Source organism: Amyelois transitella, chromosome Z, assembly GCF_032362555.1.
Source record: "Amyelois transitella isolate CPQ chromosome Z, ilAmyTran1.1, whole genome shotgun sequence".
In the NCBI taxonomy this organism is placed as follows: domain Eukaryota; kingdom Metazoa; phylum Arthropoda; class Insecta; order Lepidoptera; family Pyralidae; genus Amyelois; species Amyelois transitella.
Window position 1 is genome coordinate 3,327,780 of NC_083535.1, and position 24,356 is coordinate 3,352,135.

The 24,356-nt window shown below is 35.9% G+C and overlaps 2 protein-coding genes across 5 annotated transcripts in view; both read right to left on the reverse strand.

Moving 5' to 3' along the window:
- The window catches only part of LOC106130590 (proton-coupled amino acid transporter-like protein CG1139), a 47,597-nt gene extending 40,474 nt beyond the window's left edge, over nucleotides 1-7,123 (reverse strand). Inside the window, exon 1 of the mRNA XM_013329477.2 lies at nucleotides 6,975-7,123. Within this exon, the coding sequence (XP_013184931.1) occupies nucleotides 6,975-7,043 (69 nt within the window). The 5' untranslated portion in view covers nucleotides 7,044-7,123. The remainder of the gene's footprint in view (nucleotides 1-6,974) is intronic.
- A 5,176-nt stretch (nucleotides 7,124-12,299) lies between these two features.
- Nucleotides 12,300-24,356, reverse strand: part of LOC106130565 (uncharacterized) — a 50,965-nt gene continuing 38,908 nt past the window's right edge. For all 4 annotated transcript variants that reach the window (XM_060953417.1, XM_060953416.1, XM_060953414.1 and 1 more), the window contains exons 67-86: nucleotides 24,253-24,354; nucleotides 24,034-24,125; nucleotides 23,554-23,767; nucleotides 23,027-23,188; nucleotides 22,476-22,629; nucleotides 22,050-22,192; nucleotides 21,863-21,931; nucleotides 21,502-21,556; nucleotides 21,038-21,237; nucleotides 20,543-20,699; nucleotides 20,213-20,370; nucleotides 19,673-19,913; nucleotides 18,771-18,988; nucleotides 18,215-18,350; nucleotides 17,580-17,858; nucleotides 16,962-17,149; nucleotides 16,539-16,694; nucleotides 16,026-16,121; nucleotides 15,483-15,554; nucleotides 12,300-15,064 (exon numbers count right to left, since the gene is read on the reverse strand). In XM_060953417.1, the coding sequence (XP_060809400.1) occupies nucleotides 14,888-15,064; nucleotides 15,483-15,554; nucleotides 16,026-16,121; nucleotides 16,539-16,694; nucleotides 16,962-17,149; nucleotides 17,580-17,858; nucleotides 18,215-18,350; nucleotides 18,771-18,988; nucleotides 19,673-19,913; nucleotides 20,213-20,370; nucleotides 20,543-20,699; nucleotides 21,038-21,237; nucleotides 21,502-21,556; nucleotides 21,863-21,931; nucleotides 22,050-22,192; nucleotides 22,476-22,629; nucleotides 23,027-23,188; nucleotides 23,554-23,767; nucleotides 24,034-24,125; nucleotides 24,253-24,354 (3,069 nt within the window). In that variant the 3' untranslated portion in view covers nucleotides 12,300-14,887. The remainder of the gene's footprint in view (nucleotides 15,065-15,482; nucleotides 15,555-16,025; nucleotides 16,122-16,538; nucleotides 16,695-16,961; nucleotides 17,150-17,579; nucleotides 17,859-18,214; nucleotides 18,351-18,770; nucleotides 18,989-19,672; nucleotides 19,914-20,212; nucleotides 20,371-20,542; nucleotides 20,700-21,037; nucleotides 21,238-21,501; nucleotides 21,557-21,862; nucleotides 21,932-22,049; nucleotides 22,193-22,475; nucleotides 22,630-23,026; nucleotides 23,189-23,553; nucleotides 23,768-24,033; nucleotides 24,126-24,252; nucleotides 24,355-24,356) is intronic.

Sequence of the window (24,356 nt, forward strand, 5' to 3'; positions counted from 1 at the left end):
TAATTATTGTACTTTCAATTTTATAGTCCAATTAAGAAAGCAAGAGGTAAGGGAAAGCTTGAAATTTATGTTTGAAACTATGTTTTGGGGAGTGTCCGTTTTGGGGAGCGTTTCGATCTGTTCTTTAAATGGAATCTGTGTCCGTTTAGAGAACAAAACGAAACGTCGTTTTTGTAAATAAGACAGATTTTAACGTTAATTAACATTAATTTCCCTACGTATATAAATTTTATTCTTTATATTAGATATAACTTAAATTTATTGTAATGTAAAACGACGCTAAAAAGTTCCTGCGAAGCCTATTTTCTAAATAAAATATAGATTTGATTTTCCTTCTATGATTGTGTTTATCTCACGAACAAAATGAGTCAGTCTAATGGCATATTCCGTTGTATCAGTGATTGACATCAATATGAAACCGACCTGCATAAGTTTAAATGTCAATTGTTAGAAGCTCGAAAAAGCTCACACAAGCGAAAAGATTACCGTAATAACTGTATAAAATTATTGTACCAGACCACTCCCTAATTTTATAGCATTATAATTGTAACAGATTCAAACTACGATTTATTGTCCGTTCCGATCGGGGACATGAAGTTACAAAGGCGTTTATCGATACGTATTATATATATTAGGTATTTTACAGAGGGAACAAGTATGAGCGCGGGGCTCCGCTCTCTTTGTAAAATCCAAGAAAGTTATGTACATATTTTACTACTAAGTCTATGCCAATATCGGTCCATTTTTTTTTCAAGTTTATTTGTAACAAACAAAAATACAATCCTTTTCTTTAAATGTTAGTATGGTTATAACGGATAAATTAAGAACTACTAGACCGATTATGTTATTTCGCATTCAGTTGTAACATAGGTATATTTTTCATAAAATTTTCACAGATATGAATCCCCGCGCAGAATTTGGTATATAAATATATTCCCAATGTGAGTATTCAGTAAGGCTTCAACACTAAACTTGATGCTTTAAAAAGTTCAGACCACATGTTTTTTTTTAATTTGGCAATCGCAGTAGCAATTTCTTAACAGCAATTCGCATTGCAAACATTCGCCTTGGCTGATATTTGAAACAAATGATTAGTTGACAAAAAAAAATAAGATAATTAGGAGAAAACTAATACGAGTAACTAATCAAAGGTACGTGAACATAAAAGTGAAAATATTTTTAGGTTGTCGTGTGAAAGAGTCCTTGTCTGGTAGCGATGAGCCAATATCCTTCTTTCAGGCGAAGAACTAGACCATCTGTTACAATTTTGGTATCTCAACCACAACCTTAAGCTATTGCCAAAAGTAACTTTCGAGTACTGTGACTATAGATCCCACCACAAAAAAGAAGACAGGATAGTGTGCGTGAAAGAAAAAGCATGTTGATTGGGTAATTCGATTTTCACAATTGTAGCCATTCGTGGGTACCTCCTTGTAACCAATAACTGCCAGGTCAGGAGACACCGCTCTCTATAACATAAGGAGCCAATTTACGTAATGTATTCATATCTATAGAGTTAATAAAATACTAACTGACTGATGTCTGTACAAAGATCTTGGCAAAAAATCGATAAATATGGGGGAATGTATGTAATGAATAATCTATGTAAAACCAACCGAAGCCAAAAATTTTATCTTTAGGGTTTCTGTCTGTCTTCCTGTCTGTCTGTCTGTGTTTGGACTCGCTAACGCGCATTGTTCCGATTTGAATGCGGTTTTCTCAGATGTATAAGGATTGTCTAACTTAATAACTGGTATATAAGGGGGTCCTTGTGAATTAAGATTTTCGGCGAACGAAGTCGCGGGAAAAAGCTAGTAAGTTATAAGCTAAGTATTACTTATGAGGTCCGGCGATGCTAATAGGACCTGTTACATCGGTTTATTGCGAAATTGGCAAAACAATAGAAACAGAATACAACGATTGTTAATGCGCAGTGTTAATGATCTTGCCTCCACTTGCAAGGCCTCTATTCCCCAGTGAGCCTCTTTTTATAATGAAAATAGCTGTTGTTGTTGATTTCGTCCGGCTAAATATCAATAAATTTTTACTTATTATGTAATGCCAATATATGAGCTATATTACTAAAAAAAAGTATGAAAATCAGTTCAGAAGTTTTTTCGTGAAAAAGAGAAAACAAACACATCTAAATATCCTTACTAATTTTTCTCATTAGCGGCACTGGGATATTTGGTCTCAGTTCTGTTTGGGGCGCACTATTGGGAATTTCCCTTTCTTTTTACAAAATCACTACTCGGAGATCATTAAAAAGCAATTATCAATATTTCACAAGTTCAAAAACTTGTACAGAACTTGTTGTATAACTTTTACGGAAACTATTTATAATTTAATAGAACGGCAGTTTGTTTAATTATCACGTTAAGAACAGGTGGGCTTTAATTGATAAAAACATATAATATTTTACACTGTGTACGTAAAACATGGTATAGACTCGAGTAACATACTCCTTTCTAAGTCTTTGCACAACCATTGTCATACGCCGCATTCCAGCATTCGAGATCAAAGGAATTTTCTCAAACGATTGTGAACTTTAAACAGACGTATACAGGATTGATATTAAGGGACACCTAGAAAATCTGTACATCGCACATATCGCCGCTCTCAACAATAAGCTTAACCTTAACTAATTTTCGGAATTTTAAAGCGTTGTTACTTAAATTAGAAATTAAAAGCTAAAAGAAATGAAAGAGAAAAAATTGAGCTATTTGTTTTCTAAATCTAAAATTTCCCAAAGATGTCAGCAATGCTATACATCAAAAAAAATCTTTAATGCTCCGCGGTTTTATTTTACGTAGGTATTATTAATATAGCTTTTTACAAAATCATCTTTTATATGCTTTAACTTAAATAAACCTTCGGCCAGATAAACACTATAAAATTAGAAAATACTACATTACCTAATGAATCAAATTGGTTAGAGAAAAAAAATACCTACTTAAATTTTTCCGAACCAATACTAGAAAATTATAAAATATGTTGAGGAGTTAAATAAAAATCTCGCAGATATATAAATTAAAACAGCTGAGTTCCGAGGCCTTGCGATCAAGGCCTGCGTTGTGCGATCACCAGTTCAATTACCGCTCAGATTGTTCATTTGTGATTTATTACTTCTGTGCCTATCGTACTTATTGAAGAGATCTTAAGATAGTAGAAATTAAAATACAATGTGACACTCTTTAGCAAACGGTGTCACATTAAAAATAAATAAATATATACGGGACAGATAGCCCCATAGTAAGTTCGAGACTTGTGTTATGGGATACTATGTTTTATAATAAATGCAATAAGTAAATAAAGATCTAAGACCCAGGCTTATTAGAAAAAGTAAATTTATCAAAATCAGCGTATCTGGGATACACTTAGCAATTAAACATTAAAATCAAAGCTCTGATTAAATTAATTCAAATGTAATAAGGTACCAAATACCCAACTTAATTACTCGAAAAATTATTGTAAATTCCTTATTAATATACCAATTTTAACTGTTTGCTAACAATTTTTTATGTAACTAATGATTAGTAGGTATTTCAAATACCTGTGTGTTGGTAAATAAGAGCCCCGTTGTAACAGCTATCACGTACGTACGAGTAGGTAGGTACTTACGTTTTTTGAGGTCGTCTCTTTCACTCTAATAACAAATATCTGTGGAGCTCACTGAACTATATTTTAATTTTCTTTATTCTAAGCTGAGATATGATTGGGTTTGATTTTCTATCAAAACAGGATTAACATTTTAACAGACTTCCAAAAAGCGCACTGTAAATCTGTTGATGGAAACTTAGCAAAACCGAGGAAAATCTTATAATTGTATAGGTCGTGTGATTCAACGGGGATGCTGAGATAGCAATGAATCCGTGTTAGCGCCCCATGATGCGGCACTCTCATTAGCAAGCACACGAAAAGGCTAATTAACCATTGTGATGTTTCATATTGATGTTACGCACAGATTTGACCTATTTAACAATATCAGGATTCTTATAAAAAAATCAAAGGAAATCATCGTACGGAAACTCGCACGTTTGGGCTAACAGGATGTGCATGGCGGGTTAGGTTGTCCTGCGAAGTTGCGGAGGTCAGAAGAGTAGTGCTTCAGATAAAAATCTACTTAGTTACCTACAACATAACCTTTACGGGTAGACCCCGGACTCTTAAAAGGCGTTTTATTAAGTCTTAAAATTTAAGTAATCTTCGTACTTAGGATAGAAGGTCTTGTATATATGTAGACCTCTGAAAAATAGTGGTTCATAGGATAATCAGCCACTCGCTTTAGCGGACTAAGGCGCAAATATCACGCATTGAAAGCTGTGCATTTCTATAAATTCACTGTGCAAACAGTTCCGAAAAACTTCACTATAAATATAGTAGAATGCATAACTGTTTAGGTAAACTTCTTTCCTTCGAAATACATATGAGTTTTGATGTTTTCCGATTTTCCGTTCAGGCCCCAGCGCTATCAGAAAAACGTTTATTTATGTTCAAAAATTATTGACTGAAGTTTGTTATTAATTTGATAATGTCTAGCATAACATGGGCCATTGTCATCTTTGTATTCTATTAAAGTGTACATAAGGTCTCCCTGAGCTATTGAATTACTTAAAACGTGTAGAGAAGAACATATAAAATATAGGTAAAACTTCTTCCTCCTGGCTTAAGTCCCGGTTGTTTCCTCACCTCTTTGGAGAGGAGCCCGGGGTATGCCTTTGACAACGATTAACGTACGTAACAATGTACAACGATTAAGTATGATCATTGGCTCGTGTTAACATTTGATCATGTTTAACAACCTCTCGAGACAAGGAAAATAGTAGTATACCTAATATAAGTAGTTATATAGTTAGTTTTCCTAAACTTTGTAGGTAAGTTATAAACATTTGCATTGTAAGCATCTGTTTGGGTTAGAATTTATGGGATTTTTACGTGCGATAAACTAGTAAGGGAAAATGTGTGTAATATAAGTATTTTTATATGCGGAAAAACATACCGGTAGAATAAATAAAATAGATTATTCTAGGTACTACTCCCTCTCTGAATTCTAAGTGAAATTATTTTTTAAGGACAAATGTTTGTAATTTCTTTATAGAACACAAGTTAAACAAATGATTAAAAATTTTACTTTTTATATTAGAAGTACAGATTTCAATTTATCCTGAGTGAGGTAGGTCTATAGAATTACTAATTATTCGTGCTAATGAAGCCAGTTGGCCCTGACATTACCGACGTCTTAGATTGTATTGACTGAGACTTGCTAGTCTAGCATAGACTATCTTTTTGATCGTAGTGCAAAATAAAGTGAAACCCAAGCGATTAAAAAATCTAAACTGATCATAAGTTTCAAGAAGAATTGTTGGGTAAAATGAATAAAGTATAACTTATAATATTATCAAAAAAAAGTTTATTTCAAATAATCAAAACAGTTCTATTCTGTTGCATTTAATTTTGTACAAAATGATTATTTCGATAACAAACAGTTAGGATAATAAAAAGGAAAATTACATACTTTCATTGGTTTTTAAATTTATTTAAACTGCGATTGCATCTAATTTTGCCTTCAAATAGACTTTTATCTACCTACACCAAACATACCACCAGAATACTTATACATAACACTTTTTTCTGATTACTAGAAAAATAATAATTTAACAGTTACCTCGTATAAAAGGATTACAGGATAAATCAAAAACAGACAACACTAGAAAATGCCGTATAAATTATGAGTAAAAAAATATCGCAAGAAATTGGCAAAAACGCAATACGGAGAATGTAAAGATTATAAACGTGAGATGAATTTTGATTGTAATGATTAGTCCAGATCTATTGATTGTAAATTTTATATGGTAGGTTTGATATATAGGTAGGTATACATATGTATATGTTTCAAGAATTAACAGTTTAATAAAAAACAGCAGGCTTAGGCTTGTTATGAGAACTAATTATTCTGGTATTTTCTGACTGAAACGTGATAAATTTTTGCAAGAAAGGGCTACCAATTTGAAAACAAAACATAAAATAACTTTGTAAATGTGTAACCTACATGCTACTTTTAGGGGATCTTCAGGTTTTGAGGCCAGGAAGATGCCACCGGAAACACGTTTTGATGAATTCGGAGACATAAATTAATGCACTAGTACCTAGCACTTATTACCTAATATTGTAACGTTAAGTACTAGACTGTGCGCAGGATCGTCATACCACGTATTCGTTAATTTAGGGCGGAGCTGTAAACTCACACATTAATTTATTTTCAGCTCGATTATGCTAATTAGTTCGCAAAGCATTGATTTACTGAACTTGAAGCTAAAAATTGCTCTGATCTAGTGAAATGATACATTCCAGGAACGTCTGTGTTTAGGCAGCAAAGGAAGACGTACAGATAAATATTCTATCATTGGCGTACTTTTGCGCGGCAACAAACTAAACAAATCAGTGCGTATTGAATAACACCTAAAAATTAGTGAAATACACATTGTTGGCACTAATCCAGATCTTGGCAGCGCCATGGTCTCGGGTCCGATCGTCAGATGATCGTCATCGTCACCGGTTTCCGATATGTCATCACAGCTGGTACCATCATATTGCTACAAATTTAACCCCATAAGTTTCTACACAGGATATCCTACACTTTCTGATTTCTGTAATCCCCATGATCTTATAAAAAACCGCCAAAGGGCTAGTATTGACATTGCAAATGACGTGAGAGCAGAAGTTTATTTTTATACGACCATGAGACGGTAGCCATTCAGTTCGCTAGCAGTTTATTTTGATGGATCTATCGAAATACCGACGTATAAGCGTACAAGCGCATCGAGTACGGTATTTACGGACGTTTCCTATTATTTTAAATGCCAAAAATTCGCAGGAAAAATTTAATAATTTTTATTTCAAACTTTAGCGAATAGGGGTGCGCGTAAAAAATAAATTGTAGCACCCGCGCTTTTTGACAGTTTAATTGTACTTACGTTTTTGTGTTGTCGCGCAGGCGTGAGCCCCACCTGGGAGCCCATCTCCGCTAAAATATTCTTCGGCATGGTGCACTGTTATCAGTCCTCACAGTAAATAAGATCGCGTCGGCGCGTGTGGTCCAGGCGACGCGAGCTACGCGTCGGGCGCGCTGTCTACGGAATGAGCGCGTGCAGCCGCCGGCGCATGTTATAACTTTACTCACGTTGTGACGTCACAGTCAATCGCTCTAAGCTTGCACCTTGCGATTGTAACCAGCATGTCCTGCAACTCACAACTCCTAATGTATCCTACTTCGATGGATAGTCAAATGATAATCATATATCAATACAAGTCTATTTTTATGAGTATCTAAATGCGCTATTAGCTATATTACGATCCATTGATAATACATAATATTTAAAAGTACCCGAAGTTTTAAAAATATTTTTTTTGTACTTACTAGGTATTTGACACAAGAAGAACCTTACATTCCCATGTTCCGTTTACATCTCAGGTTTGATGGCAGTGTATCTACCAAATATCAATTTAATAAGTCCTGCTAGTAGGTACTAAATGTAACGTTACTGAATATGTTTTGAGTAGGTACACACCGACATTTGAAATATCTTTTGGCTTTTTTAGAGAAACTCTAATGGCAGTAAAGTTACATAGACGATAACCCAATTCTGCTCTAAAACTGTTAATGGTACTTATGACGTATTAATCATTACACCGTCATACAGCGATAATTAACTTTTAATAATTCGTGTTTTTGGAAAACGGCAATAAACCTGTGTCATAGTGCCGTTTTGTCACAAATACCTTTAACTTTTAATCGTAATATATTTAATTCATGTATGGTCGTATAAAATGGAAAACTTAGTTGCATAAGGTAAAAATAGGTACTTCCTGAAAATTATAACAAGATTAAATAGAGATTGATACTCGATTGAGATTGCTATATAAAAAGAATAACATTAGAGAAAAATTGGTTTCTATAGACTACTCCAGTTTTAAGTAATGAGATAATGTGAGTCCGACTCGCACTTGGCCGGCTTCTGTGTAATTCCTGTCAAATAAAATTGCGTTTTGATTCTTCAACGGTTACGCAAACTTGATTTACCTACTCACACCAAAGCAGGTATACCAAGTTTAGATGAAGAACAACCGCGGCCACCTTGAGACGCGCTGGAAGAGTTGCACTCTTAGGTACTCCACATCTCAGAAGGACCTAAATCGGGAAGGGTGCGAGTTGTAAGCAAAAGTGATTCTACAATTTGCGTCCGGAAGCCACCACGGGCGGCGAGTAAATTTTCAGTCCATTATTGATAGCAACACCTGCTCCGACGCCTTTACGATTGATAGTGGCCGAGAATAAACCGATCCGGATTGAACCGGATTCGGATCGCAAACAGCGGAGGGCACACGCGGGCCAAGTGGGAAATGCGCGGCCCACTGCCAGCGGGGCTAACGTTCTGTTCTTATAATTTTATTTTATTGCTTAGAATGAAAATCATTTACCTTATAAGACGATTAAAAGGATTTACTAAGAAAATTAAGTCAATAGTTAGATATAAGCTAATAGATAAGTACTTCAAAAATAAAACGGTGCGGGACTTTTGAAAGCATCGTAATAGAAAGGATATTTATACTTAGCAAAAGCCAAAAAGCCCTGTCGTGAAATTCGTAAAGGTAGAAGCTAGGTGCATAAAACTGGCCAGCTGGGATTAGGACAGCTTAGGTGGTTATTATGGCCCAAAAAAAAAACCGTTGTTCTCGCACTACAGCTGAAAATACCGCTTCCTTCTTTAAACCTTTCTCATCATTGCAAAGAAAATAATTTAAATAAGTAAAAGCCTCTTGTTTATTGATTTTTGAACTAAATATTGGATAGGGAAAATCCTCATAACTATCTGAGCATTTCGTCGGGGATAGTTCAAATCCGCGTAACTAGCATTGGATAATTCCGCGTATATGACAAATGTAACCATTTTAAGTTTTCGCGAGCAATTCACGCAAAATCTTGATAGGCTGCCACCTACTTGAAACGAGTTCATTTCGAACAATCGGAAGCCAGAAATCGCCAAAAATAACAACACTGCGTATCTTTCGCGAGCAAGTGTCGACACCGCGTATGTGATTTGGTGACATATGGTCACGTCTATATCCCTTGCGGGGTAGCCAACAGGCTTGAAAAGACTGAATGGCCACGTTCAGCTATTTGGCTTAATGATAGAATTGAGATTCAAATAGTGACAGGTTGCTAGCCCATCGCCTAACTAAGAATCCCAAGTTTGTAAGCCTATCCCTTAGTCGTCTTTTACGACATCCATGAGAAAGAGATGGAGTGGTCCTATTCTTTTTGTATTGGTGCCGGGAACCACACGGTACAAATGTTGTTTAATTTTGCAATAAAACTGTGTATTTACTTAAAAATTATCATTGCCAACATCAGATAAGTGTAAATGTAATGTTTCTTTTCGTATATTTTAAATTATCAATTTCTAAACTTTTAAATCTCATATTTCTAAACTTTCCAACAGACTTAGCTCTGCCGCTTATGCTGTTAGGAGGATCCGACAATTGACAGATGTAGCTACAGCTAGGCTTGTTTATTTCAGCTATTTTCATAGTTTGTTATCTTATGGTTTACTTTTATGGGGTAGCGCGGCTGATATACAAACTATTTTTATAATTTAGAAAAGGGCCGTTCGCGCAATTTACCCACCGCATTAATATATCGCGAAATTTTAGGACCAAGAGACTCGTTACGACAACTCTTTAAGAAAATAAACATACCTACAGTAGCGTCCCAGTACATTTTTGATCTTATACATTATGTTAGGAAAAATACCTCTCTTTTTTCAAAAAGTTAGTGCCACATCTGATAGAAATTTACGTAATAAACATAAATTAGTCATGACGTATCATAGGCTTAGCAAAGTCAGTAAATCATTTATGGAGAACTGTATACGATTTTATAATAGGATGCCTGAGTCTGTTCTTGATATGCCCAACCGAAAATTCAAAGAATATGTAAAGAAAGTACTCTGTGAGAAGGCTTATAATAGGACTGATGATTACCTTAATGATAAAAACATCTGGCTTGAGCTTGGCACAGAAACCTCGTAATGCATTGTAGTTTGATTTGAACTTAAATCAAAATTCAGTACACTCTGTACATAAATCTTTTTAAAATTGGCAATCCATAAAATATATATATATTTTAATAATAATAAAATCTCATATAAATATATTAATCGGAACAATGTATTCTCTCGTCCACATTCTATTCTAAGTTTAATTGATATTATGAAGTTGACGTTGTTGAAGAAAATGCTGCAGTGAAATACCTAATTCGAACCTGCCTCTTATAAATTAATAGTAATCTATAACTGTTTACACCTTATAAATGAACAATTTGGTTAGTCTTTTTTTGTTAGAAATTATTACTATATATAGCTCTAGGTAACATATTATTACTTTTTGTTTAGTTACTTTGTTGATTTTTATAATTTGATTTTAATTATTACCTACATTTGTTACATTTATGTTACACTAGCGACCCGCCCCGGCTTCGCACGGGTGCAAAGTTCGGAAAAAATTATACATAAAAACCTTCCTCTTGAATCACTCTACCTATTACAAAAAACCGCATCAAAATCCGTTGCGTAATTTTAAAGATTTAAGCATACAGACAAGCAGACTAAAATAGCGACTTTGTTTTATACTATGTAGTGATTTATCTAACATTTATTCATTTTATCTAACTTTTATAAGAGGCAAAGATTTTTCAAAGATTTTTCAATAATTTTGTATAGTTTTATTTTCTACATTGACTAATTTTTTTGTTAAAATAATGATATTTGTTTCATATCAAAACCGCGTACTTTCCCCATCAGTTCCATTGTTATAAGTTTATGGTCAAAGCAAATCCGCGTAATTGTCGTAGGGCCTTAATTATTTACTTAAATTGATATATTTTCTACCAAGAGATAGAACACATTACTAATTACTTTTTGTGTAAAAATGAGCTTTAAATTAATTGAATTAATAAAGTTATTAAGTTTTAACCTTCCCCTGTAAAACTGGATCTATTGCAGATACGCACCTTTTACGTATGGTAGATTCGCGGATTTGCACTATCCCCGACGATTTGTATGTTCAATATAAAGAATTACAAACTATGAATACCTACCCTTAGATTGGGGCAATTAAATGTCCTATAGGACGATGCCTATAAATTAAAATACCACTTCAATGTCGATGACGAAATGTTACTAATTTATAAGCTAGTGGTAAATTGTTGGTAAAACTAGAAAAGGGAATACTCCATTCCTTTCTGAGGAATTCGTGAATACCAAAAGATATTTTGGTTGGCTTTTTGGCAGCTCTGCATGAATCAGCCAGTCAGATTTTTTTAATAACATCCTCGCCTCTTTTCTGATATGTAGGTAGGTGCGTAAACTATACAAATAACATCTTGAGGAATAATCAGACAAAGTTCAGCTTTCTTCTTGGAGGCAATGCGTGACCATGATCTAAAATGGGTTATGTTCCCATGCAAAGATTGCGGAGCAGACGGGACTGGCTACGTGTAAAAATCTGACTCATCAATCCAGAATCATGGTGACAAGCAGACCCTGGACTTTTCCAGGAGAAATAAGACCGCAAACGTGACTGACGCCACGAGGATGATGACAGATAATGGAGAGGATGCACCGAACAGTGTTTTTGACATAGTCAACACTATAAGAGACCTATTTATAGAACAATGGCACCGCTACAGGGGCTGATGATTGGTGCCAAGGTCCAGGATATGGGCCATCAAATAGTAAAGGAGCAGATTGCAGGCACGAAGGTTAAGAGGTTAATCAGCCGACACCGACACGTCGCGAGAACACGGTACGTAGACAACAGCTGATACCTACGGCCAACAAATAAAATATAGGTGTTGCATTCTTCTGAACAAGTCCGCTGAATGTGAATGAAATAAGTGAAGTAAAAACGCAATATATAGAATAAAAGTGTGAACATTTTCTAGAAATATAGTATCACGATAGCCTCATCGGTTCCAGTTATCAGTATTTTAGTTCTGACGTCTTCGACTATGATGTGAAAAATCTATATTATGACAAAAAGGTTTTCCATTCAAGTGTAGACTTACAAAGTTTATAGTATAGATAAAGCAATAATTTATTTTTTACATTTAGATTTATGAATCAAGTTAAAAATATATTATGCACACCGAGTATTGAAGAAAATAGCGTTTAGGGATATTTATACACAAATTATCTACAAAGGTCCACAAACTAAAAAAACAAATTGATAATCATCTTTTATTAAATAAAATATATTTTTACAGTCTCAAAGGCCATGGAATTAATGGCGCTTAGATATCAAATAGATAATTTTGAAATAATCATTTTTAAATTATTTAAATTTGTGCAACATAAATAATTTCAATCAAATATACATAGATATAAGAATATACGTGATTACAGCGGCTGATGTTTCGCTCGCAAATTTTCTTAATTTATCTTACCACTTTTTGTTTATTTTACTGATAAATTAACGCAGCGGATCCGGCTTAAGTCTATCGACATTCTTATAAGTAGGTATAGTTCTTCTCATCTGATCGTGCTTACACTTGCCAGTTACTACAGTCATAACAGTGAAGACTACTAGAGGCAGATAAATTTATAACAACTTAAAGCCATTTCGCAGCTGTAATCACATATACTTATATGTGGCTAAAAACTCCCTTTAAAACCTGGGCACATATTTAAATGCTGGTCGGTAACATAATTTTTTAATACTGAAATAAATTATATTTAAAACACATAAAGTCGATGGCCTATACAAGTTGCGAGTTATGTTAATGTGCCCTCGACTGTACAAAATCAAAAGAAATTGAACACGATATAAGAAATTTAATGTTTCATCATTATATACATATTTATTAACCTTCCCCATAAAAGTTAAGAGCCGTGATACATTTTTTTGTCTCCCAGCTATAAATTTCAGCTTGAGCCTTATTACCTCACGGTTCTCACTATGTTTTTATTATTATTTTAATAACAAACGAATGCTATGTTCCAACTACAATGTCGTATTAATTTAAATATACATAAAAAATTAAATTAAGATCTTTAAATATGTGTTAATATCGAAATTTCTATAGATTAGATTTAGTCCTGAATACCAAATTTCTTTGCTAAATTTGCCATACAAGCAGCGAATAGAAGACTTTCAATGTAGACCAATAAATTTGATCTTTTCCGAAATGACTTTTAGGACTTGTTGTTTAAAGGACATGGCCTTTTGTAACTAAGATATAATTTTAAAAATATTGTAGGCAATTATATCAATGATATATAGTGTACGTAGCTTTTTGCAAAAAATAAACCATGTTGTTTCAATAATGCTGTACAAATAAAATTGGTCTAATCGTCTGGTATTCGCGTCATAGCCCTCCCGGCCGTATTTACTTTAATTGCAAAATTACAAAATATTTATAGAGTATGACAAACATTATAGTGTAGGTAGTAAACATTTATACAAATTGAATCCTAAAGTAATGAACAAGAAACTAACATTTACCTATTCGATCATCTTTATTCTTAACCGTCTAAAGTAGGTATCGCAGCCCAAATGCGTGGCATTAAAATAAAAAAAACTGCGTCATAAAAGTTTAAAAGTCATCTTCCTCCTAGCGTTAGTCCCGGTTAAATCCTCACTTTTCTAGGGAGGGGAACAGGGTGCGCCTTTACGACCAAGTTTCTGGATTTGGTGAGTCAGGTTTTTGTTGTTAAATATCATCATTGCAATCGCAAAAGAAGGGTGATAAAGTTTGCATTTGAGCGTTGATACTTAAATATTAATCCTTATTATTTTTATCGACCAATAGGGCCAACGTTCATAGACTAATCCGTTTCAAAATTCTAAGTGGGTTAATTTTGGCATGTATGTGAAGTTTATATGCTTTATGAACACTTTAGATGATAAAACTGTAGGTAATAATATATTCAGAAATACAAGTTAGTAGTAATCTAGTTATTGAGCAAGTTAGTCTCTCCGAAGGCAAAGTTCGAAGGCGGCTCCCAGTTATCAGTATTTAATATTGCAAGAACAATATATTAATAACGGGAACGAACAGCCGGCCACAAAATGAAATCCGCCAGGCAGATGCTATTCCTGGGGTCCTAATACCTTAGTTGTATTATTAATACTTAGAAATTTGACATCATTATTTAATAAATAAAAATATTACACTATTCATTATTAGAATTTGGATAACTTCAGATGTATGATCGTTAATTTGATTCGACGAATAGTGTTAAATTGACAGGTAAATTTATTTTACAGGTAGGTACATATTAATTTAACATTTTAGTTACATCCCCGCCAATATGGTATATATTGGCGGGGATGTATAACGCCACCTCGTTCATTATTTACACAGGAAATTATTTTTTTCTCACCCGTTAAGGCTATAATATACAGCAAATCACAAACATATACAAGATTTATTGCTTTTGCTTCGGTAATAACATTACTTAGAACACAGTTTTGAGGCTTTTCATTTTATGTTTCTATCACAGTAGGTTGTAGTGTGAGTCGGCGTTGTGATGTATGGCGGCTGTTAATTCGGTGTAAAGCGCGTGAGATCTTGGCGGAGCATACATTTGTGCTAGAACTCGTGATTCGCCGCTGGAACTAGCGCCTTCCGCACTCGTATATTGCGCTACTCGAACCTTTTTTACTATTCCCACATTTCAGGTAAGCAAAAAATTATCTTTTTAACTGTTCAGGCAATATACGGCAAGGGAATTGTTGGGTCTAAAGTTAAGATAGGACCTTGAAAAGGTACATAGAAATTGCTTTTGCTTTGGTCATGAAATGAATTAATCACTAGGTTGTTTTTTTATCACAGTAGGCTGAAGTGTGAGTCGGCGTTGTGATGTATGGCCGCTGCTAACGCGGCGTAGAGCGCATGAGATCTCGCTGGAGCACACATAAGTGCTAGTACTCGCGCTTCGCCGGTAGAACTAGCGCCTTCCGCACCCGTGTATCGCGCTACTCGAGCCATGGCCGCCGCGCTTATCTGATGAACAAACAATGCGTTAAACGAACTGGATCGACCTAATACTTTTTTGTAACTACATTTACAACACACATGGTAGTGAGCAATCACAAAAGACTTTATAGACCAGATTACCAGACATCACGGAAGCTTACAAGAGACATCATTAATGCCACAACAGTGAGCTACGGTCTCGGCGGGAAGAATGGATTTCACTTATATTTTTATCTTTTATCATTAAATAAATACAAATTTTATTAAATTAATTTTTTTGAAGGAAATATTGTACACGTAAGTATAGGTAAATGTATAAAATATTTAATTCAATGAGCAATATTTACCTGGTAATCATGCTATAGTATTGCACGTTTTCTCATTAAGTTAATTATAATGCACCTTAATGATTGTAATGAGAAACAAAGTGATCGTAAACATTTACCTGGTATTCGTCATCTTCGTCTGTCGCCCGCGTCTCAGGCAACTTGGCTGAACGTCTTTGTGTCACACTCAACTAGAAACAAATTCATTAAATTTCAATGAATTGGTATCAATGTGTTCAAAATTCGTACGTTTGTCTCAAAATGAATCTTAAATGTATGAAAATACCTAATTATTCACTCTCACTATGAGCGTTTTATATTTAAGGATTGTATTCTTTATTGCAATACATAGAGATCCACTTTTGATGAATGAGACGTTGAATGTTGTATGAATACGTATAAAAATAAAGACTTTCGTTGTTTGATTGCTCTCAACTATAAATCTACTATATGTAGGTGATCGAAATAAACTATGACCAAATTAATTTGTATCGTTGAGTAAGTAGTATCCCATATCACGAGTCTACTACTTCTGGGCTAGGCCAATTTGTGATAATTTGTCTGTCTCTGTGAAGCATGAACGATAATAATGACGTAGGTGCGAAAAATACAGACCATTAAATGTAACAAAAACAAAAATGTAATTGTGTGTGTAAACGTACCTCAATAATGGCTCCATGGTAGGGGCCCACGGAGCAGAACCTAAAGTCTATCATCTCAACAATCCGCTCTGATTCGGTATCAGCTACCACGAGGAACTGCAAACAGACATATTTTTATTTATTTCTTAGTAATTTTTACAGAAGCTTAGTTATAATATTATGTACAATGTTAGAAAAATTTCACAAAATCCGTAGTGATTTTCGGAATTGCTCTCTTGTTGCATCCTTACGCTACATAAGCAAACTACATTTCGAATCTTGTTATAGAACGGTCGGGTTAAATACGACACCTATAGTATCTCATAAAGTCGTTGATACATGGGTATAATTTAGAGTAACCCTATTTTTAGGAAAATATGTGAAATCTGTAACGCCTGCAAATAAACGTTTGTAAATTTTTATATCTTACCCAATTCATTAGGTCAAAGTTGAATATAGAAAATTCTGTAGTTTTTATTATTATAAGATTATTATATAATAACATTAAACTTGCACTTGGCCTGTTACATTTACCTTGTGTGTCAGTAGTAGCAACAAGGGCGCATTATCGAGTAAAACTTCGAAGCCGCCGAGCGGAGTCAACTCGCACAGTCTGAAGCTCCACCGCACGCAGTCGCGACGCCACGCGGCGTGCGAGCGTTGTTCTCGCTCGCAATCTAAGATCCGTGGCTGGATACAAACAGAAATTATTATAATCTTCAATGTTGCCAACACAAAATTCTGCAGAGAAACTCGCCCATTATGTTTATCTGCAGCGACGCGCCTGTTTAGAATTCTAGGTGAAAATAACATTAGAGTGAACCAGGTCTAACATTAGACCAAATCCGCAGTCGCACTAAACAGTTTTCCCAGAACCCAGACCAAACAATGTTTCCTCATCCACCATGATGGGGGCAGAGCTAGCATCTCATACTCTTAGTATCTTTGATTCCTTACCTGTGGTATAGGATCCCATCCAGTCTGACTCAGTAGCCCGTGGCCAGCATACGCGACTAAATCCGCGGTCGCACTGAGTGGTTTTGCAAGAGCTCCGACTAAACCGCGCCGTAACGCCGCCGCACCACTTTCTGTTTCGCCCACGGCCACGCCCACTAGTGGGTGGTGGGCTAAGCCGCCCACAGCACCTGAACATAAAATTGATCTCAATACATTATTTTCTTTAAGGCTGCCATGGAAACTCAGTTTCGCATCAAGTTGAGAAAAAGGATTTTTTCTTATGTTAGAGCAATTGGTTGCAATGGGATTTCTTTTACTTCGGACTTTGCTTTTATTCTTCAGCAGCTGCAAATAAAGAACTTATAAAAAAAACTATACTTTCTATAGATAAAATGTATCTCTTTCCTTTATAGGTCCCTAGCAGAAATAAACACATATCTCATAAAAAAATATTGATAGCGAAATTAGTTATCCCTGCAGCCAGACCAGCCATGAAGGCCTCCTAGCCGTAGCGGCTCTCCTCGCATGATCTTCATCCCAAGCCAACCTTTTCATCTGGATATGTTGGAACCCTCCTAGCTAGCTAAGAACTCATCGAGAAAGAGGAAAAGTACTCACCCAAGATATTAATCGCAAAGTTAGTAATCCCAGCAGCCAGGCCAGCCATGAAGGTCTGTGGCGGTCTTCTCCTAGCCGCAGCGGCTCTTCTAGCATGTTCTTCATCTCCAGCCAACATATCCAGGTTCCTAGCCAGGGAACCGGCCCACGCGCTGAAGGAACGCAATAGTGCAGCCGCGGTTGCTGATACGATGCCCCGGACCCCGCCACTGGCCTCGCCGAGACGAGTCGCTAGGGCCCCGGGAGCGCCGAGTAATTCGAGGCCACCGACCACCCATCCTGGATTGTCGAATAAAAATTAAAGCCTCGAAGAACGAGAAAGTCCATTAAAATTTAATATGATAAACGACGAGCTTGCATGTGGATGAAGCCAAGGTGTATGTAGGGATCGTGGCAAGTGGAAAGTGTTTAAATATTAATTAAACTAATTATTTCAATATGAATATTTCTATAAATAAATATAGATATGAACACACTAAAAATTATGTCAGTCAAAAAAAACATCAAAGACATCAAAGACCCGAGCCAATCGGAAAAAGTTCGTTGTCATGCCCGGGTCCGATTCGAAACGAACTGTGACACAGACAAGCGCACTAACGCCACAGAGGCCGTCAGAAACCCAAATAATTCCTTACCAGCTCCCAGTATGGCGGCGGACAAATAGTGCACGGTGAGCGCGTGTGTGAGTCGCTCCGGTGACGTCATCATGTCTTGGAGTCGGAACGCGGATAGACGTAGCGGACTCTGGTCCAGGGCTATGTACATCCGGAACTGTTCACAATAAAAATGACCAATTAATCCAATTGATTTAAGGATACTTCATACCAACCACTTTGTATATTACAACAGCCAAATACGATTTTTATTTCATTTAATATCAATAAATATACCAAATTCGGTTTTGTATCAGTCGAATGTCCTTGCAATTTTTTATCTAACGTCTAAACATTTAATCTTGGTAATTTAAAACTAAAACTAATGTACTTTCTCGATTACACTCAAAATAAGAGTACTTTCAGCCAAACTTAACTATCCTACCACCTACAGGTGGTACCATTAACATCAAACATACTGAAAACATAAAACAATATAACCATTTCTAAATCAGTTCATTTTTTCATGATAACTATGACATAGGGAAAAACATCTTGTAAATATTTTAATCTTAGTTTAAAAACTAAAGACACTAACCGCGGTGTGCAGGGTGAGTGTCATCTCCAACGGCCTCAGGTGTAACATCCTCAGCCTCAGCGGCCGCTGCAGGATCCTCTCGTCAGCTAACGTGGCCTCGGTGTCTGATAACGGTGCGGGCGGAACGCTCAAACGCCAGAGCTTTATCAAGGCGCTGACGTAAGCGTCTTCCACGTAGAGTGCTAACGGGCCCAGGGCCATTTCCACTTCCGTTATCTCTGTCAAAGTTCGGTTATGGATAATGTTAAATAAAACATTTTTATGTTTTCACATTATGTATCATTTATTTACAATATGTACATCATAGCAACCATAGAGGATATCTTATAGAGTAAGTATGAATTTATCATGGAGTGTGTTACCAAAAGGGACAGTGACAGATACCTAATAATTTATTCAAAACAAAAAAACGAGCAATAACTAAACTATAGTACATGTGATAGCGGCGCTGGCAGAATGCTTAAACGTCATAGCTTTATCAAGGCGCTAGTATAGTGCTATCAGTCCCAACACCATTTCCACTTCCGTTTTATCTGTCCAAACTTTTTTAAAGCACAAAAAGGAAAGTCAAAGGTCAAAGGGAGCCGCGGGTCAAACGAGTATTACATAACTATTGTGCATCTAATGGCGGCGCGGGCGGAACACTCAAAAGCCATAGCTTTATTAAGGCGCTGACGTAAAATCTTCAACGTACATAGCGCCATTTCCACTTCTGTTACCTCTGATAAAATAAATTGGAACATTATATACATATGTTCCAATTTAAATAAATTATAACATTTTGTACGTTCCAATTATTATCGTATTAATATTTTATCGGAACATATAATAAAGGGGTAACCGGAGGCCACAAAGACCACTAACTAAAGTGCAGTTTTATACTGGAGGTATCTTTTACATACCGTTATAAGTAAAATCGGCGACCGTCCACTTGTCATGCTGTACCATCAGCAATAACCTCGCATCTTCTTTCCTCGTCTTGAAGGCCTCCTTGTTAGCGAACAGGTTCCAAATAGGCGGCCATCTGTCCACTGTCAAGTGATCGTTGCGCGTGCTCGCCACGACGCCGAAATCGAACTGTCCAGTCTCGTACTGAAGGTTGTCGATTTGGACATCGGATATTGCGACCGTTGTTTTTGTTTTCTGACGAAGAGAAAATATAGATATAATGTTGACTACGAAAATCACTAGCTGTAAGCGGGTTCGCCAGGGTAATCGTAGCTTATGTTAGTCGTCGGGCCTTGAACTGTGAAAACTTATTCATATAATCGTAATTACGAAGGTAAATCTACAAGATTAACGGCAGAAGAATAATAACTCTTGACGATAGTCTGGGTTGCGTCCTCACAACTCTAGAGAGGAATCCGGGGTCCGCCCATGATAATAATATTTTTGTAACATAAATGCATTTCCAGATTATAATAATTATAACCTTTACATACCTTGTTATGAGCTAGCACATGTACAGCCACTCTGCCGGCGTGTAAAGCTAACAATGGTCTAGCTTCAGACGTCGCCGACACTTCAATAACTATGGCGTCAAGCACGCAGCGTGCGCGTTCCATGCGCGGCCAACTCTCGCCTTCTTCCCAATCTGAAACTAATTTACGACAAAAATTAATTTTGTAACAATTTGGATATTATCAGGTCAAGAATACTGGAAACCTACGACCGGCTTGTGTGAAGAGAGTAATGAGTGTGGAAAGAGGTACAATAGTACACAGGTATTGCTTTTCTGATTTTATCTGAGAAAACTAACAACGTTAACTTACCAGGATAACGTATATCATGATATACCAGCGAAGAGTCGGAGGAGGAGTTGTCACGCCGGCCAAGGTTCAACTTTTCCTCCTCGATGTCAATTGATAGTTTCTTGGCCTTTGAAATAGTGTCTTCATTGAGATCTTCCAAGCTCTCAGTATGCCCAATCTGCCAAAGTTATTGATTGATAACTTTCCGTGATTTAAACCCATCCAGCCCCCGTATAATTGTACGCACGACGCGAACTATAGTTGTTTCGCATTTTAATATAACGTGAAACGGAACAGCGATAGTTTTTCGCGCGATAAAAACGGCGTCGCGCATACCATGCTACGGGGCCGATTTGGTTTAACCCAAAAAAATCTAACCCATACTGTTTTGTGAAAAATTGGTTCTATTTGTGAAATATGTACTAAATTTGTTACGTTAGTTGCTATAACAATAGTTTCAACACTACCTCAGTCTCATTCGACTTTGCAAATTCTTCCCTTAGTTATAGATCTTACCTGCAAATTCGACTTGGTAACGTCTTTGATAACGCCCAGTTGTCCCGAAGAGCTCACAGGTATAGGTTTGAGGTCTGTCAGCGAGACCACGTGGTCTTGTGGTGGTGGCGTCGACACGGTTTTGGCACTTTTGTCTCTAGCCGTTTGTGAAGGCAAATTGGGTACTTGCGTATCTGACTGGCTATAAATAGGACGTAGCACTGAAATAAATATAAGTAGATTATTTTTGTATGTTTCAGTAATTGCGATTCTCTCTTGCGGTTTTTTTATTATTTTAGCCACAGAATAATTATCTAGGTATATATGGAAAGGATTAGAATTGTCTTTTATACTTACATCAACACGAAATACTGACGTTATATACGGTTTGTATATGAATTCAGAAACTATATTTATCGAGAGAGTAGTTTTTTTTATACTTATTCGATTTATAATGACAAGAGTATGTAAAATTAAGGACTCACGTTTGTCGTCTGCGCCCACTCTTTGCAGTTTTCCAGATGCATCCTGTGTTGCCTGCTGAATACAGAGTAAGAGCCATCAAAGATAATCAAATTACCCATATTGATGTGATGACAATATAAATTATTGTTACTTTTTTTTTCATATTATTTAACCGTGTCTAGACTAATACAGGCACAATGTCTTATTTATGTTTTCGATTAAACAACAAAGTAAAAAAAAGATCGGCATTAAACCATAGAAATAAATGAAAAATAAAATTAAAATTTGAACAACAAGTAGGAGCCAATAACTAAGCGTGTTTGAAACATGAAGATGATAAAAAATGCCATTGGGTTTTCAATTATTTCACTAAATACTTACAATACTTGTGACGGAATCCGCGAAGGGTCCGTATAATCTTTTTCTGATGTCACTTGCAGATAGGTCAGTCTGCGATATAAAAAAAGAAATTGTTAAAGATTTTTGGTATATTGTACATAGAGTATGAGAATAAATTAATTATTAAAACTTCCGTTCAAGAGGGTCGAATTAAAAAAATAATACTTACATGATCTACGTCTTGCAGCTCGAGCAGTGTGGAGTGGGGGTAGGTGCGCACGCGCAACTTCAGCGTAATGCCAGTTTGTAATTGCAGCAGTTGTTCTCCGTCCGCCGCTACGACCGCGGGGCACCACTGTGGTTCTACTTCCTCTGTCATACAGAATATATAACAACCGTACAGATTTTTTTAACACAGAATATGCTAGATTGTATTGCAAGTAAGAACTCTATAAGTATTTTTATAACTGTTTGTTGTCATATTTTTGATAGAAACAATTAAGTAAATAATGAAAAGAAAAAAGCAACAATGTTTCTATTTTTTCATGGATTTGTACTAAAGTTCCTTTTAATGTACATTTTACCCCTAACAGCATTATTATTGAAAATATCATTACACTAATAAGGAAAGTCCTTAAAAAAATAATTATGTTACCTTTAGCCTTAGCGAAGATGAGGAACGGCAGTTCCGGTGCGCATGCGACGGCGGGGGGTGGATACCTCGCGCAATGCGCGGGAGTCGAATAGTGAGTGATGGCGCCGGGGGGGATCGTACAGAACCAACGGGTGCCGTCGCATTCTCGTTCCGCCTGTATAAATATGTGTTAAATATACATTACACAATATAAAAGATTGAGCTAAGCAACAATATAAGTGCGAAAAGTCACCTAACGATGCACAATAGTATTCATCGATATATAAATGTTTTAAAATGGAAATATTATAATAACTTACCTAAAATAAATGTGATGCCATGATTAAAAAGCGACATAGGTCTAAGCTTTAAATGATGACTTCCAACGTCGAATTAAAAAGTGATAAAATCGGGAAATTTAGAATAGACCAATTATTTGTGGTTTTCATAAAAAGTAAAATTTACTAGTTTTACATCGTCGTCTAACACTCCAATCTTGATTCTACCTCAACAGAAGCGGCCATCTTGATTTTTACTTCAAGTTCATTACAAGAGTATTCAATCCTACTTACTACAGTGATGGATGTCGAAGGTTCTTCGGAAGTCTTGACAGGTTGGGCTATAGTAAGAGTGGTGACGGTGCGGTTGTGCACCACGAACTGTGGACACGGATCTGGCGCAACGGAAATTAGGAAGCGGCCATCTTGTTTCATTTGTGTCACCACTACTGGTATCTGAAAGATATATGATTGTGACAGCAAGTACGCGACGTACATTCCATACAGACAATAAGGCAATAATTTTTTCATAAATTTAATTTATCAACGATATTTTTTTATGAATGTTAGCTTTATGAAAACACTTCAAAATAAGTTATAGTATTAACCGATAGAATTTGAAGTCACTAAACTACACAGCGTGAGATTAATATCATCGAATTACGAATTAGGTACTATATTTATACACATTTTTTCCATTCGTCTATTTTTATCGATTCACTACATATTATTAAAGCTTTTACTGTTTATTTTTTTATTTATTTCTAAATTTTTTTACTACCAAATCCTATTACCACTCTATCCAAAAATGGATTACTTACAGACTTATGGTTCCAATCAATGAGCGCCACAGATCTCCTGCACATATTCTTCATGCCCAGCCTTATAGGCACAAGGCCGTGGGCTGGCGAAACCGAATTAGACCGGTCTCCGGAGTATGGCAACCCTAAGCAGATGTAGTGTCGAAGTTCTGAAGGTGAATTGCCACGCCAACGACTCCGAAGCCAGAATCGACCAAGTGGTGTCCCGTGGATGCTACAATAAACAGAATTTTTTAAAGTCCATATTGAGTCTTTGCCAAAGCATTGTAACTCTTAGTAAAATGTAGTGTCAAAGTTCTGAGAGAGAGTTGCCACGCTAACGATTTCTCCGCAAAAATTGACTAGTAGTTTGCCGCGGTTGCTGTGTAGAACAGGATAAGATTATTTTTTAGAAAAACTCAATGTAGCTAGCTATCCACGAAAATAATTGATTGTAAATTAATTGGGCATAAATTATCTTTGTTATTAAAATGAACTAACCTATCTGGTTTTGTGGGAGGTACTACTTTATAAGTCGCAGAACGCAATATAACATTCGATTCCATTTCCATTGGCACCGCCACAGGTGAAACCTAGAAAAAACAAATGGAGTTTCTCAATTCTGTATTCACTAACAAGATAAAATCAATGAAAAATTTATTCAATAAATATAAAAAGTAATAACATAAGAAAAAAATTCGAGTCGTTAAATACACTTACCAGTATATCCATATCGAGTCTATTCAAGACGACATACGTAGCGCTAGCGCCAAGTATGTTTATATCTTCCTTTATTTCGTAGTACATCGTCAACAGCGCCACCT